At 41.0% G+C, this 14331-nt stretch overlaps 1 protein-coding gene across 1 annotated transcript; it reads right to left on the bottom strand.

Annotated features, from left to right (window-relative positions):
• Window positions 1-3573: 3573 nt before the first annotated feature.
• On the bottom strand, window positions 3574-14331 carry LOC148048381 (intercellular adhesion molecule 1-like). Its single transcript, XM_087708289.1, has 6 exons — window positions 14178-14331; window positions 9427-9687; window positions 7477-7794; window positions 6791-7069; window positions 5648-5890; window positions 3574-3773 (listed from the first exon to the last, which is right to left on the bottom strand). The coding sequence occupies exons 1-6, from the start codon at window positions 14227-14229 to the stop codon at window positions 3574-3576; spliced, it is 1353 nt and encodes a 450-aa protein (XP_087564415.1). The 5' UTR covers window positions 14230-14331.

Genomic DNA, 14331 nt, shown 5'->3' with positions numbered 1-14331 from the left:
GTGTGATTGGTCTTTTCAGTCAAAAGCAAGAGTCCTTTCCCAATTTTCCTGGGGATCTGACTGCATGAGAATCCAGTGGATTTATCTGATAAGGGCCACTTGTACAAACTAACATTGCAATCATTGCACTGTTCCTTATATGGCCAAAGGCTCATAATTACTCTGTTCACCAAGGGAATAGAGTCCAGTAGTGTCTCCAAATTAATATTTTTTGGCCTTTTTTTTCTTTTTCATGAAGCTAAAAAGCTTGCAGTTGTTCTTTTCAAACATCCGGTTTATTTTCCCCTTCTTCTCAGGATTATAAGGTAAGGGTAGATAAGAAAAGGTCTCAGCCAGTGGTGGGATTCAGCCGGTTCGCACCTAATTGGGAGAACCGATTGGTAACTTTCTAAGCAGTTCGGAGAACCGGTTGTTGGAAGAAATCTTTTGGTTTTTCCCACTTTACAGGGCTAATCCTGTAAGGAAGGCAGGAAGGAAACATTCTGGAGTTGTTTCTAGCCTCATCTTTATTGCCTTGCTTACAGAAACTGCCTCTCCGGTTAACTCTTATTACCATTGTAACAACTAAGGCGAAGTGCCCATCGACCTGAGTGACATTGACTTGGCCACGACCACATAATCACATGACCACTGAGCCTCACCTACCCAGATGGTCATTAGGGCAGAGAACTGGTTGGTAAGTTATTTGAATCCCACCACTGGTCTAAGCCTACAGAATAACAGAGCCGGAGGTGACCTTGGAGGTCTTCTAGTCCAACCCCCTGCTCAAGCAGGAAACTCTACACCATTTCAGACAAGTGGCTGTGTCCAGACTCTTCTTAAAAGCCTCCAGTGATGGATCACCCACAACCTCTGGAGGCAAGTCGGATTAGTTGTTCTAACTGTTAGGAAGTTTCTCCTTAGTTCTAGGTTGAATCTCTCCTTGATTAGTTTGCATTCATTGCTTCTTATCCAGCCCTCAGGTGCTTTGGAAAATAGGTTGATCCTCTCTTCTTTATGGCAGCCCCTCAAATATTGGAACATTGCTATCATATCATTCCTAGTGCTTCTTTGCTCTAGTCTACTATACCCAGTTCAGTGGTGGGTTGCTTATTCCATTCCAACCGGTTTTCTGGCTTCGTGTTGAAAGCCCAGTGGATTTGCTTAAGAAATCCTAACCGTGGCAAGACAAAAGACACCCTGTCTAATCCCTCTCTCTCTCTCTGTCTCAGTACTTTCATTGAAGATATTAAAACGTTAAAGCAACAAAACGCACCTCTCCCCCCCGCGCTGTCCTGCGTCGCGTTTACCTAATTTTATAAGAAAAAAATGATCTATTACCATAGAGCTGCAGGAAATGGCTAGAGAGGTCGCCAGTGTTACTTCCTGGATTTTCTCAAGGGGGGGCACGGAGGTTGGAGGACTGCTCCAAAATGGTGGGAAAGTTTCAATTTGCTCAATTCTTTGTATTAACATCTATATCATTTTGAATTGACTTGGAGTTTCTGCCTGCTGGTAAGTGTGCTGGGTTTTTTTCTTTTATTTTTTAATGCATTTTAAAATAATGTAGGATTTTAAAAATGTGCAGCTGCTGTTTTTTTTATTCAAAACAATATGTGTAACACTATGATGTGCCATGGAAAAATCATTTTAAAAAAACCTGAAAGAACAAAGGTTTTTTTTTAGGGTATTTTCCTGATCAAAACTATAATTGTTTCTGCATGACACCCTTAATCACAAATAGCCAACTACACTTCATTCTAAATAGTTTTATTTCCTTTATTGTATGTGATTACTCAAGTCCAAAAACTGAGTTAATTGGATAAACTCAGCTCCACAATTTAGTAAATATACAGTTACAGGAATTTCATGTATAGTATGCTGTCTCTTAGGGTTTATTGAACCTAGAAGAATAATATGAGAGGGATTTGATGTAAAATAAGCTCTTTTAATAAATTCAAAATCAACGCAGCAGACAAGACATGGGAGTGAACATAATACACACTTTAACAATATTTTTTTTTTCTTTTAGTCATTAAACACTGCAGCAAGTGTGTCAGTAATAATAGCAAGACAGGCATAGAATTTTCCAGCCAGGTTAATTTTACTATTTTATGGTTTTGATGTTGTATTTAATTTTATCTGTATTAGAAACTTATGAAGGCTGTGCAACATTTTGAGGTGATATAGAGTATGTAAAGGCATGAATACAGTAGAACCTCTGGTCACAACCATAATTCGTTCCATAACTTTGGTCACAAACTGATTTGGTCATGAATCAAACCTAATTTTGGAAATTTGGCGCTTACAAAAAAAATGGTGCAGAAAGGGAAATCAGCAGCGGGGAGAATGTGAATATTTTGGTGAGAAGCGTTTGTGACCAGAGGTTCTACTGTATAACAACTTCACTTAAGACTTAAGATTCACTTAAGATATAACATCTTCACTTAAGATTCACTTAAGAACTGTGGCAAGAAAGGTGGTACAATGGGCTTAGTGACCAAAGTTACAATGGCATTGAAAAAAGTGACTGATGACCATTTTTCACACTTAGCGACCATTTTCATACTTAGCGACCATTGCAGCATCCTCATGGCCACGTGATCAAAATTTGGATGCTTGGCAACAGTTACAATTTATATTTGTAAATTGTAGTTATGTTGAAATAAAAAAAAACATTACAATACTATTTTTGCGTTGTATGAAAATTTTTGTTGCTCCGTATAAAATTTTTAATCACCCCCTCCCCCCCCCCGGTCAAAGGTGTCCCTCTTTACCAATCTGAAAATCTGGTCACCTTACATATCTTTTCTGCCACAAATGCATTTCTTTCTGCCAAGGAGAGTCCTTCAACACAAGTGATTGCATTTGCTTTTTCTCACAAAAGAATTCTAACATCAGCGGTTCTCAGCCCTCTGTATCTTAAGGTCCATTATTCGTTCTTTCTAGGACTGGGTCCCAGCATAAGAGAAACAAAAAGGCTTCCTCTCCTCCCTCCTGAAATAAGTATTATATACCTATATGTAAAACATCCATATGTGGCTTGAAGTTTCAACGAAACTTAGCAATGAACTAAGTGGTTAACTAATGAAAGTTAGCAATGAGCATGAGCTTCGTACAGATACTTTTGGTTTACTTCTAAGTCCCATCTGCAGCATGCAGACAAGCACTTCAGAACTATTGTTCTACCCCTGGGCAGTGCCAATGAAAGCATCCCCAAAGAAGGCTGTCAAGTTATACCAAGTGCTTAAGAATACACTATAGAAAAATAAAATCTTCTTCCTCAAGACACTTTCTTCTCCCAGATGACCATGAAGTAGGACTTAGAGTAGGATCTCCTCAACAAAATCAAGAAGCAATGGTGCAATGCACCTTTGCGGTTGCATGCTTTCACTGAGGCTTTTACAAATGCTCTTACTCAGAAATGCCTAGATAACTCAGCCCAAGAAAATATAAATGAATAACGACTTGACGGCATGTAATTAACATCCTCTTCTTTTTGCAGCTAAGTAGAGTGATGAACACTGAACACAGCTACGCTCCTGCTGGCATTGGGACAAGTGGTTCTTCAGTTTGTAGTAAACACCGGTCTCCTTAGACATTTGCTTCGCCGTTCAGGAATCTTTGCTCCGCTGAGTTTTGAGCAGTTTGTGGTGGCTGTCGCTGTTTCTTTTGCAGTCGGTATTCCACAAGCTTTTGTTTAGACCTTATCCAATAAGCTATACCAGCCACAAGAGCAATAAACACCACCACAGCAACTGTATAGCCAATGATATGGCCAATGGATTGAGGAGCTGCGAAAGGGAAAAAAAATGAATGCATTAAAATTTAGCATTGAGTAGGTCCATAGCATTACAGTTCTACCAACTAGGCAGTAATAGTAGCAGTTATTTTTCAGACATGGTCAGGGGTGGGTTCCTGCCAGTTCTAACCTCTTCTAAAGAAGAGATTACACAAATCTATAGTGCCATTTAGAACCAGTTCCAGCTCCCTCCCCCTGTCTGTCCGGAGTTCATCAAGAAGACGAGCGAGAGGAGTAATTCTGGGAGTTGAAGTCCACAAGTCTTAAAGCTGTCAAGTTTGAACACCCCTGGGGTCTTTTTCTAAAGGGTTAGGGGTGCGAAGGTATTGTAACTTGACAGCTTTAAGTCATGCATGTTTCAAATGCCAGAGTTTCTGAGCCAACATTTTGGTTGCTAAGCAAGAGCATTGTTAAGTGAATTTCACCACATTTTACAAGTTGGCCACGCCCATTCAGTCACATGGCTGGCAAGCCACTTCCACCCGGTCACATGGCCAGCAAGCCATTTCCACTCAGTCACATGGCCGGCAAGCCACTCCCACAAAGCAGGCCACACCTACAGAAGAGGTTCTAAAACATTTTGAAACCCACCACTGGGCATGGAGACAGAACTGCCTTGTGGGAAATTTAGTTCCATAACATGTGACCACATCTGTGTTCCCTGATTGGGCAGCGGGGTACTCTGCCCAGGAAAAGCGATTTATTACTGGTCACTCTCTGAATCGCCCTTTGTCTACCAGAAAGCAGTCTTGCGTCACAGCATGGGTTAGAGAAATTAATGTCTTTTTACACCACGTAATGGAACCAGATTAAAGAAGTCAGAAGTATCTTAACACTGAACTGTAAGTTTTACCATTAAGAATGCCTGATAATAAACTTGATCTGAAAGAGATTCCCACACATGGAGTTAACTGGCTGCCCAGGCGAGACCTCATTGCCCGGGACAGAACATGTACTGTTAATCAGTAGGTTTAACTTTCCGAACTTTAAGATGTGTGGACTTCAACTCCCAGAATTCTCCAGTTAGAGGAATTCTCCATCCCTAGTTTCAAAGTTCTGCTGAGTCTCAATCTGTCTTGCTGTTTATTGTTTTCGTGTATGCCTTCAGCTTAGTCTTGACTCCCGGCAAAAGAGAAATCCCTGAAGATTTCATGGCAAGATTTTCAGAAGTGGCTTGCCGTTGCCTTCTTGCTAGGACAGAGAAAGGCTGAATGGCTCAAAGTCAAAGACTTTAAGCTTAAAGCAAGATTAGAACTCAGTCTCTTGATTTTTATCCTGGTACTATAACCAAACTACCCCGTTTTCTGTTAGGAAAACTTAACTTGCAAAAAGTTAGTCCCTTGCTGAGATTCCTCACATTTTAAGAAATGTTCTAGGTGAAAAACTCTGAGCCGGGTTGATACCTCCGAATTCTAAAAGAGGTATCGGGAATGTTTTGCTGCATCTAAATACACACTCTTTGCAAGTGGCTGCCTTCCTTAAATGTTAGCTGCCTGTTCTCCTAATCCCTAGCTGGTGGGATGGACGCAGGGGATGAGAATCAAAAGTTAATATATTTCTTTGGCGTTAGGCCAGAAAATGGTGAATCAAAGGTAAGTATTATCTGGGTGCATGAAAATCAGTTCATATCCACACATAAGGAAACCTCTTCACTATTCATAGTAGATGCTTGCTTTTATCCATTAGAAACATTATCAGTCTTTCTGGATTGCGTCATAGTTGGAAGTGATACCAACAGCTGGGATGAGAATTCCCATCACTTTCTTTTTTTGCATGTGACAGATGAACTTTAACATAGTCCTGGTTAAGCAATACAAGCCCCCAATTATGGTTATTCTAGTTCTTTAGAGCAAGAGGTGAACTTACATTCAACGTGTACGGTCACATGTCTAACATCAAATCCATACTGGTTGGTAGCATTACAGTGATAAATGCCACCATGCTCTCTCTGGACTAGCTGTGGTTCCCCAATGTTATAAGGTCGCCCATCTTTCCAGCACTGAACAGTTGGTGTGGGGTTTCCCATGGCTGAACAAGTAAATGATGTTGTACTTCCCTCCTTCCAAGTCAGGGCATGGGGACATTTGGAATCATCTATTTGGGGACGATCTAGAATGGAGAAGACAATGTGGTTAATTTCAGTAGTAATAATACTCAGTGTGATGTAGAGGTGGGTTCCTACCAGTTTGCACCTATTCGGTAGAACCGGTTCGTCAAATCTACTGAACCGGTTAGAAGAGGTTCCACCAGTGGACCCGGAAAGCAGGCCACACCTACAGAAGAGGTTCCAAAATTTTTTGAAACTCACCACTGCCACACGGAAACACACACACAGACAGACAGACTGACACAGTGAGAGAGAGAGAGAAAGAGAAAGGAAGGAAGGAAGAAATAAAGAAAGAAAAAAGAAAGAAAAAGAGTGAGAGAGATGAAAGAAAAAAAGAAAAAAGGGACAGAGAGACAAAAGGAAGGAGGGAGAGAGAGAGAGAGAGAGAGAGAGAGAGAGAGAGAGAGAGAGACGGAGAGAGAGAACACTCTCTCTCCCACCAGGTCACATGGCCGGCAAGCCACTCCCACAAAGGAGGCCACACCCACAGAGTAGGTTCCAAAAAATTTTGAAACCCACCACTGATGCAGGGACACTGTTGGCTGGCAATGTGAGAAAAACTGGAAACTGTTTCTCAGTCATTTGCAATCAGATTTCCCAAACCCTGACATTCTATTCCATGCTTCATTCTCTCCAATGATTTACATTAGATCCAAGCTCTGTGTATACTTAATTTGAGTAGGAATATGGTTCACCCTTTAATAGTTGTTCTTCAGTCTCAATGAAAATACAACTAGGAAGAATTTCTTCAATTCCATTCGTTTCAAAGAGCTTCAGCTACTTAAACGATCTGATTTTTTTTAACTGAAGTTTTCTTTTTCAAAATAAGTCATAAGTAATAATAGATGGAAGACAACTCTTCTAATTCTCTCTGTGTTAATAATTACAAATATGAGACTCACCAAACACATTCACCATCTTTGTCACACTTTTGGCCACTGGCCCCAGAGACACCGAACAGAGCAAATGATGCTCTCCAACTGAGGAAGAGGCTATCACAGCCTGGGCACTTGCCAAGTCCCCCATCACAGTGGTGTTGAAGGTCAGAGGTTTCCCTGCAAACCACAGACCAAAGATGGCTTCTTCGGCTGGGGAAACCTCAGGTGCATCACACGTCACTTTCATCGAGGTCCCAGCTTCTAAGAACAGGCCAGCGTGGAGCAGCGGATACTTTTGAAAATCTGCCCACAAAGTAAGAGAAATCATGTCAGTTATTGCAAAAGAAATCACAGCCACAATAGTACCTTCTCCTTAGCCTCTCAGGGGGTGAGTGCTGTTGGGGCAACTGTAGCAGAGATGATATGCTGCCGGTACGCACCCGTTCGCGCGAACTGGTAGTGGCGGTGGTGCAAGGCTCCGCCCACCCACCCTGATATCATCACGGACCTTCTGGGCATGTGCGCGCGCTTGCTACCGCTACCGAACCGGTAGTGAAGAAAATAGGATACCATTATTGAACTGTAGGGAGCACCACATCTATGCAAAGAGTGGAATAGGTGAACCAACCCCTCCTGTGGAGAATTAGCATTGTCTAGCCACAGGGCGTAGTATGTCTCAATCAGAACTGGAGCACTGGATGGGATCTCACCAAAAGTCCATAATGATTTGCCCTGGGAGGTGTTTTTCAGGAGTGGTCCTCTTGGTCTCAGATCCAGGGATGTTTGGCAGGTGATTGTCTTGTTGTAGTCATCTTTCTGAGCTGTTATGTTATGGCTGACCGAAAAAGCATCAGCTTCAGGCCAAGGGTGATCCTCAAAGGTTTCTATCAGAAGTTGCTCATCTCCTTTCAGCAAGGTCACGGTGAGGTTCCGGAAGGGGGCTACCCACAAAACGTGGCATGTCAACTTATACGGCTTGCCGACTTCCATATCTGGTACTGGAAGCAGTTCAATACTCGTTGGAGATTCTGAAATGAAATAAAATGTTCCAAATCAGTTTTGTTTGATTAGCATATGCTGGAAGTATAAACAAGCAATGGCACGGCTCTTCTGTTATTTATTCTATGGCAATAACATTCTCTATACCTAAGTACATATTTTCCAGCTTGGAAAACACGCGCATTTTTAGATTTTTATATACCTGTAACAGGCAGTGGATGGGATGCCTTAGCTTTCTCAAAAGAAATATCTTGTCTCTTGTCATCTGAAAGATCTATTTCTATTTGTTTCCCCTAGTTAGATACTTATTTCCATCTTTTGCCTTAGCTACGTGCCTGCTTTCTTGCTAGACATTAATGTAGGTAATCCTCACCAAAATATTTCTACAATCTCATAATCACAGTTCCACTTTTGCTATAGGAGGGTGGAAGGAATTTGCCTCAGGGGAAGGATTGATATTGGGTTCCTTTGTTTGTTTATTTATATTTCTCCTACCTACATAGCAATTTGAAAGCATACAAATGTGAGTAGATAAATAGATACCACTTTGGTGGGAAGATAACAGTGTTTTGTGCACCTCGGCATATAGTCATGCTGGCCACATGACCACGGAAACCTCTTTAGGCAATGCTGGCTAAGAAATGGAGATAAGCCCTTCCCCCTAGAGTAAGATTCAACTGGACAGGGAAAACCTTTACCTTTTAATTATATTTCACATTTCTAAACTGCCCATCTTCCAATTTTTTGCCATCTATCTAGCTACAACCCGAAGCCTTATTTGAAGGCTCTTTCTATTGATGAAACAGGGTACCATACACCAGATTCAGCGCCACTCGCTACCTTTGGCTAATTAGTTTCTGTAGGTAAATTTCTGTCCTCTGTGTTTGACACTCTGCTTCTTGATGCAACTGCATCTTTTCCTGGGTTTCTCCCAGTGGTGGGTTTCAAAATTGTTTAGAACCTCTTCTGTAGGTGTGGCCTGCTTTGTGGGAGTGGCTTGCCAGCCATGTGACTGGGTGGGAGTGGCTTGTCCGCCATGTGACTGAGTAGGAGTGGCTTGGCAGTCATGTGGCTGGGTGGGCATGGCCAACTTGTAAAAAGTGGTGAAACTCACTTAACAACGCTCTTGCTTAGCAACCAAAATGTTGGCTCAGAAACTCTGGCATTTGAAGCACGCAAGTCTTAAAGCTGTCAAGTTACAAGACCCTTGCACGCCTAACCCTTTAGAAAAAAACCCCAGGGGTGTTCAAACTTGACAGCTTTAAGACTTGTAGACTTCAACTCCCAGAATTCATCCTCTCGCTCTTCATCTTGATTATGTACGGATGGGCGGGGGAAGAGAACTGGAACCGGTTCTAAACGGCACTGTAGATTTCTGGAACCTTCTATAGAAGAGGTTAGAACTGGCAGGAACCCATCCCTGGTTTCTCCTGAATCTGAGCCGGGTTCTGAAAGGATGGGAGCATCCTATTCCCACAGAAAAATCAAAGAGCTATAGCTATAGCCTGTGTAAGTTTGAAATGTGTGGACTTCACATCCTAGAATTCTTACTAAAGACCATATTGGTTGGAGAATTCTGGAGGTTGAAGTCCAACCATCTTAAAATTCTCCAGTTTGGGTAACACTAGAACATAATTGACACCATCCAGCAAGTGACTTACTATAAATAATGATGTTTGCCTTTGGAGATTTCTTCTGTCCAGTCTTACATTCAGCATAGCACAAAGGGCTGGCTGCCCAGAAGTTCACATTGCTGAGACGAAAGGCTTTCCAATTGGAACCATTTCCAATGGGAACCTTTGTATAGGCAGACTCAATGCCAATATGTTCACAGGTACTGGTGCAATTCAGGTCAAGAGAGCCTCCAAATTCCACCACAGGATTTGGGGGCCAAATTTCCACATAATCTTCCTCTGCAGTTCCTGAAATCAAAATAGAGATAGCTGATGCAAAAATGAATGGAAATAGGTGAGTAGAGGAAAAGTTAGAAATTAATACTGAATAATAGGAAACCCAACGCGTGTCTAGTTCAGACACGGAGCTTCAATCGGGACAAACTTGCAAACTTAACATCCTTATTTGGAAAATGAATTCAGACTGCTGTTTATATACTACTCCACTTGCATCTGATTCTGGATTGCTTACAGACTCCCAAGCAACAGTAAAATTAAAAACCCAACTGTGCATGACTTACTGAAGCTCTGAGGCAGTGGTGGGTTTCAAAAATTGTTCGAACCTACTCTGTGGGTGTGGCCTCCTTTGTGGGAGTGGCTTGCTGCCCATGTGATTGGATGGGAGTGGCTTGCTGCCCATGTGACCGGATATGAAGATGCCGACGACACTTGTCAGAACCACCTTAAATCACCTCACACACAGCACCGGCATGCATAAGAATATGATGTAAACTTGTTTTTCAAAAGGCATCTTTGGTTTGCGTTAAAACAACTTCAACACACGCAATGTTCTGATTGCACCACAAACGCAGTAGTCATCCTTACCTTTCACAGAGGCACTGAGTTTTATAAATAGGAGCATGATAGTGTAGAATAATCATATCCAAGGACCAGTGGTGGGTTTGAAAAAAATTTGGAACCTCTTCTGTAGGTGTGGCCTGCTTTCCAGGTCCACTGGTGGGACCTCTTCTAACCGTTTGGTAAATTTGACGAACTGGTTCTACCGAATAGGTGCAAACTGGTAGGAACCCACCTCTGACTAAATGGTGTTTGGGACCACTGGAGATGGAACTGTCAATCAAAGGATGGTGATGGGAAAGAACCTCTCATAAAACTGGTTTTTTAGACTGATGCACTAACTATTACATCAAACTGGTGCTCTAAATAGCTTATCAGGGGGTTTTGCTATTTATTTCAGCATAAACGGATAACATCCTTCTCCTGAATATCTTCCAACGTACAAAACAATGAGAATTATCATTGCAAAGTAATCGTTTGAAATCTGATCCCAAGTATTAATCCAGTGCCTTGGATTTACCCAGCCTTTCTGTTCTATATGGCCTATAGACTTTCAGTGGAGAAAATTTTTACTTTGGCCTAGGTAGTTCTGGAGCAGAAGTTTGAGGAACTGTTTGTTCAGCTTCCCCTCGATTTCCAACATTTGCCCAAATAAACAGAACGTCAATATGGCCAACTGAACTTTGTCACGAAGCTGTCTCCAGTGTTTTCCCTTTCAGTTCTTGCCCAGTTGGGCTTGGTCGGTGTTTTGAGGATAGCAATGGGGAAGCACCTCTCATACAACTGTTTTTTTAGATTGATGCATTAACTTTTACATCAAACTGGTGCTCTAAATAGCTTATCAGGGGATTTTGCTATTTATTTCAGCATAAAGGGATAACATCCTTCACCCGAATATCTTCCATCGTACTGTGGGAAGTTATCATCCAGCCCTCTCCAAGAAAAATTAAATATCCTAGGAAATATTGAAAAGGCAGAATATTTCTCTGGATATGAAAAGAAAGAAACATGTTTTAAAAGACAAAATAGTTGTCTGTAGCTTCCTGCCCATGCCCACTTTGTCAATGGGCCATTAAGAGGGCCAAGCTAGTCCACTTTACATAATAAAGGCTTCTCCACTTCAGCCCCAGGGAGGATGGGAGTAAAGGCATAATATTGGTCCTTTACTCAACTGACCACATGGCATCTGAGAACTCAACCAAACCTGGATTCAAAACACATCCTAGAGAGTTGTCCCTGCATGGCACTATGGGAGTCTGACAACCCATCAGAATACATTTCTTACACAGGAACAGGAAACAGAGAGGTGGGACTGAACAGGTTATAAAAAGCCTAGCAAGCCCCTCCCTCAGCCCTTCTCTTCTTCTCCACCAACATTGAAGCATGTGATCACCTTTTCTGTTCAGGGCTCAAGCCATGTGGCCCCTTCCAACAATAAACCATCTTTCCAAGCAGCCTCCATGTCTCCAGTGTTTTTTTTTTCCCACTTGGAGCCGAACCCATTTCTTTCATCAGTACAAAACAATGAGAATTATCATTGCAAAGTAATCGTTTGAAATCTGATCCCAAGTATTAATCCAGTGCCTTGGATTTCCCCAGCCTTTCTGTTCTATATGGCCTATAGACTTTCAGTGGAGAAAATTTTTACTTTGGCCTAGGTAGTTCTGGAGCAGAGGTTTGAGGAAGTGTTTGTTCAGCTTCCCCTTGATTTCCAACATTTGCCCAAATAAACAGAACGTCAATATGGCCAGCTGCACTTTGTCACAAAGCTGCCTCCAGTGTTTTCGCTTTCAGTTGATAGCGAAATTGATGATAATCAAATGATAATCCGAACACAGCCCCGATCAATTAGGCTTCTTTCTTACTGATGCCAATAAACCATTGATCCATAATGTATCCTCCTAGCCTCGGGTTCATCAAAGACACTATCTGGAGAAATAGTGTCTGGAGAAACTGGGTGCTAATGCTGCAGTCACTGATTTATCTTGTAGTCCCCAAAAGCTTAAAAAGAAAAGCTTAAAGAAAAAGATTTGAGTGGAAAGTTTATATGGAACTTTTGTTGAAAGAAGAAAAGGCTGAAGAGATGATTTGGCAGATTAAAAAGTCAAGGAAAATGGAGAAAAACTTTGGATACTTAATCAGAAACTAACAATGTCTACAGAGTATAAAGAAAATCTTTATAAGATGTTCTACAGATGGCATCTCTCACCCAGCACGGCTCTCCAAAATGTTTAAAAATCTGGCCCCAAATTGTTGGAAGTGTAAAAAAAAACACCAGGCACTTTTTATCATATGTGGTAGATGTGCAATGAGGCAAAAAATTATTGGAAAATGATTCAATCATGGTTAGAACAAATGGTGGGAGACCAAATCTTGTTTAAATTTTTCTCCTAGGTAAAATACCGGAGGAGTTTAATAAAGATACACTTTATCTAATTATACATGTAGTAACTGCATGCATAACATATGCACAATATTGGAAAAAAGAAAATACACCATCAGAGCTAGGTATAATCAGAAAAGTGTTGGCCTGTGCAGAAGCAGATACAGAAGCTCACACTTGAACTTAAAAAATAAAGGGGAATCCGAATATTTTGAACTCTGGAACAGATTTTATGACTGATATAAGACAAGGTGACAAGACTGGAACAGAATGTATATATTGTGATTGGATAGAAGGATAGACAATGGATTAAGTAGGCTAATTGTTAATGGTTGAGACTAGCTGTATGTAATGTGAATATATGGTCACTTTGACTTTGCGGTACTTCATTGTTTTAAATGTAAAAATAATAAAAATATATTCAAAAAATGGAGAAAAGAATAAGATGACAATTCCTTGATAGAAAGAAAGATAGAAGGCATAACTATATGTTTTCTTCCCTTGCCATTGCTCTTTTTTTCCTTACATTCTACTTTTTCTTGTTTTAATGATTTATTAATATACTGTGTCTATCTATCATCTATCTATCTATCTATCTATCTATCTATCTATCTATCTATCTCTATCTATCTATCTATCTATATCTATCTATCTATCTATCTATCTATCTATCTATCTATCTATCTATCTATCTATCTATCTATCTATCTATCTATCTATCTATTATCTATCTATCTATCTATCTATCATCTATCTATCTATCAAAATTATAGGGGGTGAGAGAGAGAGAAGGCGGGAGATTTGAGTCTGCTCTCATACACGTTAAACTATAGAGCTACACTTAGGGAAGGGAAATAGTAAAAGAGAAATACATGCTTTTTTCCTTATTTTTCATTATTTTTTCTAAGGACCGGCTCCACCTAGGTGAAACAGATATCAATTGCTTTTACGTTTTAATGCTCTTCTAAATACTGATATGTATAAGTGCTTGACAAATCAAAAAGTCAGATAGGAAGAGTCCCAACATGCCTCTTATAATGTTTTTCTGCTCTATAGCATCTCTGATCAAATTAACTTATCAAAAATTGCTGCCCTGGATCTCCACCTGCTAGCCTTCATATTCAAATCATAGTCTAGGGTTAGCCTGACATGGCAGCAAATCTGGTCATGGTTTGCTGTTGTATATAAAAAAAGGCTCAAGCCACTTCCAAGGAATGTCCAGTATGGACATTAATCTCATTCCCACTTCCCACTAAAATTAAGTTTTATCAGGCTCCTTCCGAACACTTGTCTCATTTTCGTGCTTTGTCCCATGATATCTAAGAGAATGACAGTTTTCGGAATGGAAAGAAAATGTGCCTTTTGAACCCCTTAGACTGCCACTAATGCTGGGGATTCAAGCCATGTTCCTTCAACAACGCCCTCTGTCCCCATCCCCGGGGTGCAGAAATCCAGGAGGTAAGCGTGATTTGTTGTGAGATGGGAAGAATCGATAGATCTGATTAATCTCAGAGAGGCAGCAAACCAGCGGGAGAAACATAGAGGTTTCCTTTCTTACCTTGAGTAACAGCCCAGGCTCCTACAGCAAAAAAGAAGATAAATTTCTGCATGTTGCCCTCTTGGCTGTGGTCTGGATCGATTCCTGCCCCTGAGAGTGGCAGGCCAAAATCTCGATCAGTCCAAATAGAAGGAGAAAACAAGGAAGAGAGGCA

This window comes from Thamnophis sirtalis, unplaced genomic scaffold, assembly GCF_051295495.1.
Source record: "Thamnophis sirtalis isolate CommonGarterSnake01/CBP01778 unplaced genomic scaffold, rThaSir2_p1.2 scaffold_3, whole genome shotgun sequence".
Lineage (NCBI taxonomy): Eukaryota > Metazoa > Chordata > Lepidosauria > Squamata > Natricidae > Thamnophis > Thamnophis sirtalis.
Note: the sequence above shows the minus strand (reverse complement) of the source record. Positions and strands in the feature narration are given on the sequence as shown.

Bases quoted from the DNA above. Each gene is read 5' to 3' on its own strand.
- LOC148048381 (XM_087708289.1), bottom strand. From the start codon at position 14,229: ATGCAGAAATTTATCTTCTTTTTTGCTGTAGGAGCCTGGGCTGTTACT. The intron at 9,688-14,177 runs GTAAGAAAGGAA...TTTTGATTTCAG, and splicing joins AGCCTGGGCTGTTACTCAAG to GAACTGCAGAGGAAGATTAT. The intron at 5,891-6,790 runs GTGAGTCTCATA...TCTCCATTCTAG, and splicing joins AAAGATGGTGAATGTGTTTG to ATCGTCCCCAAATAGATGAT.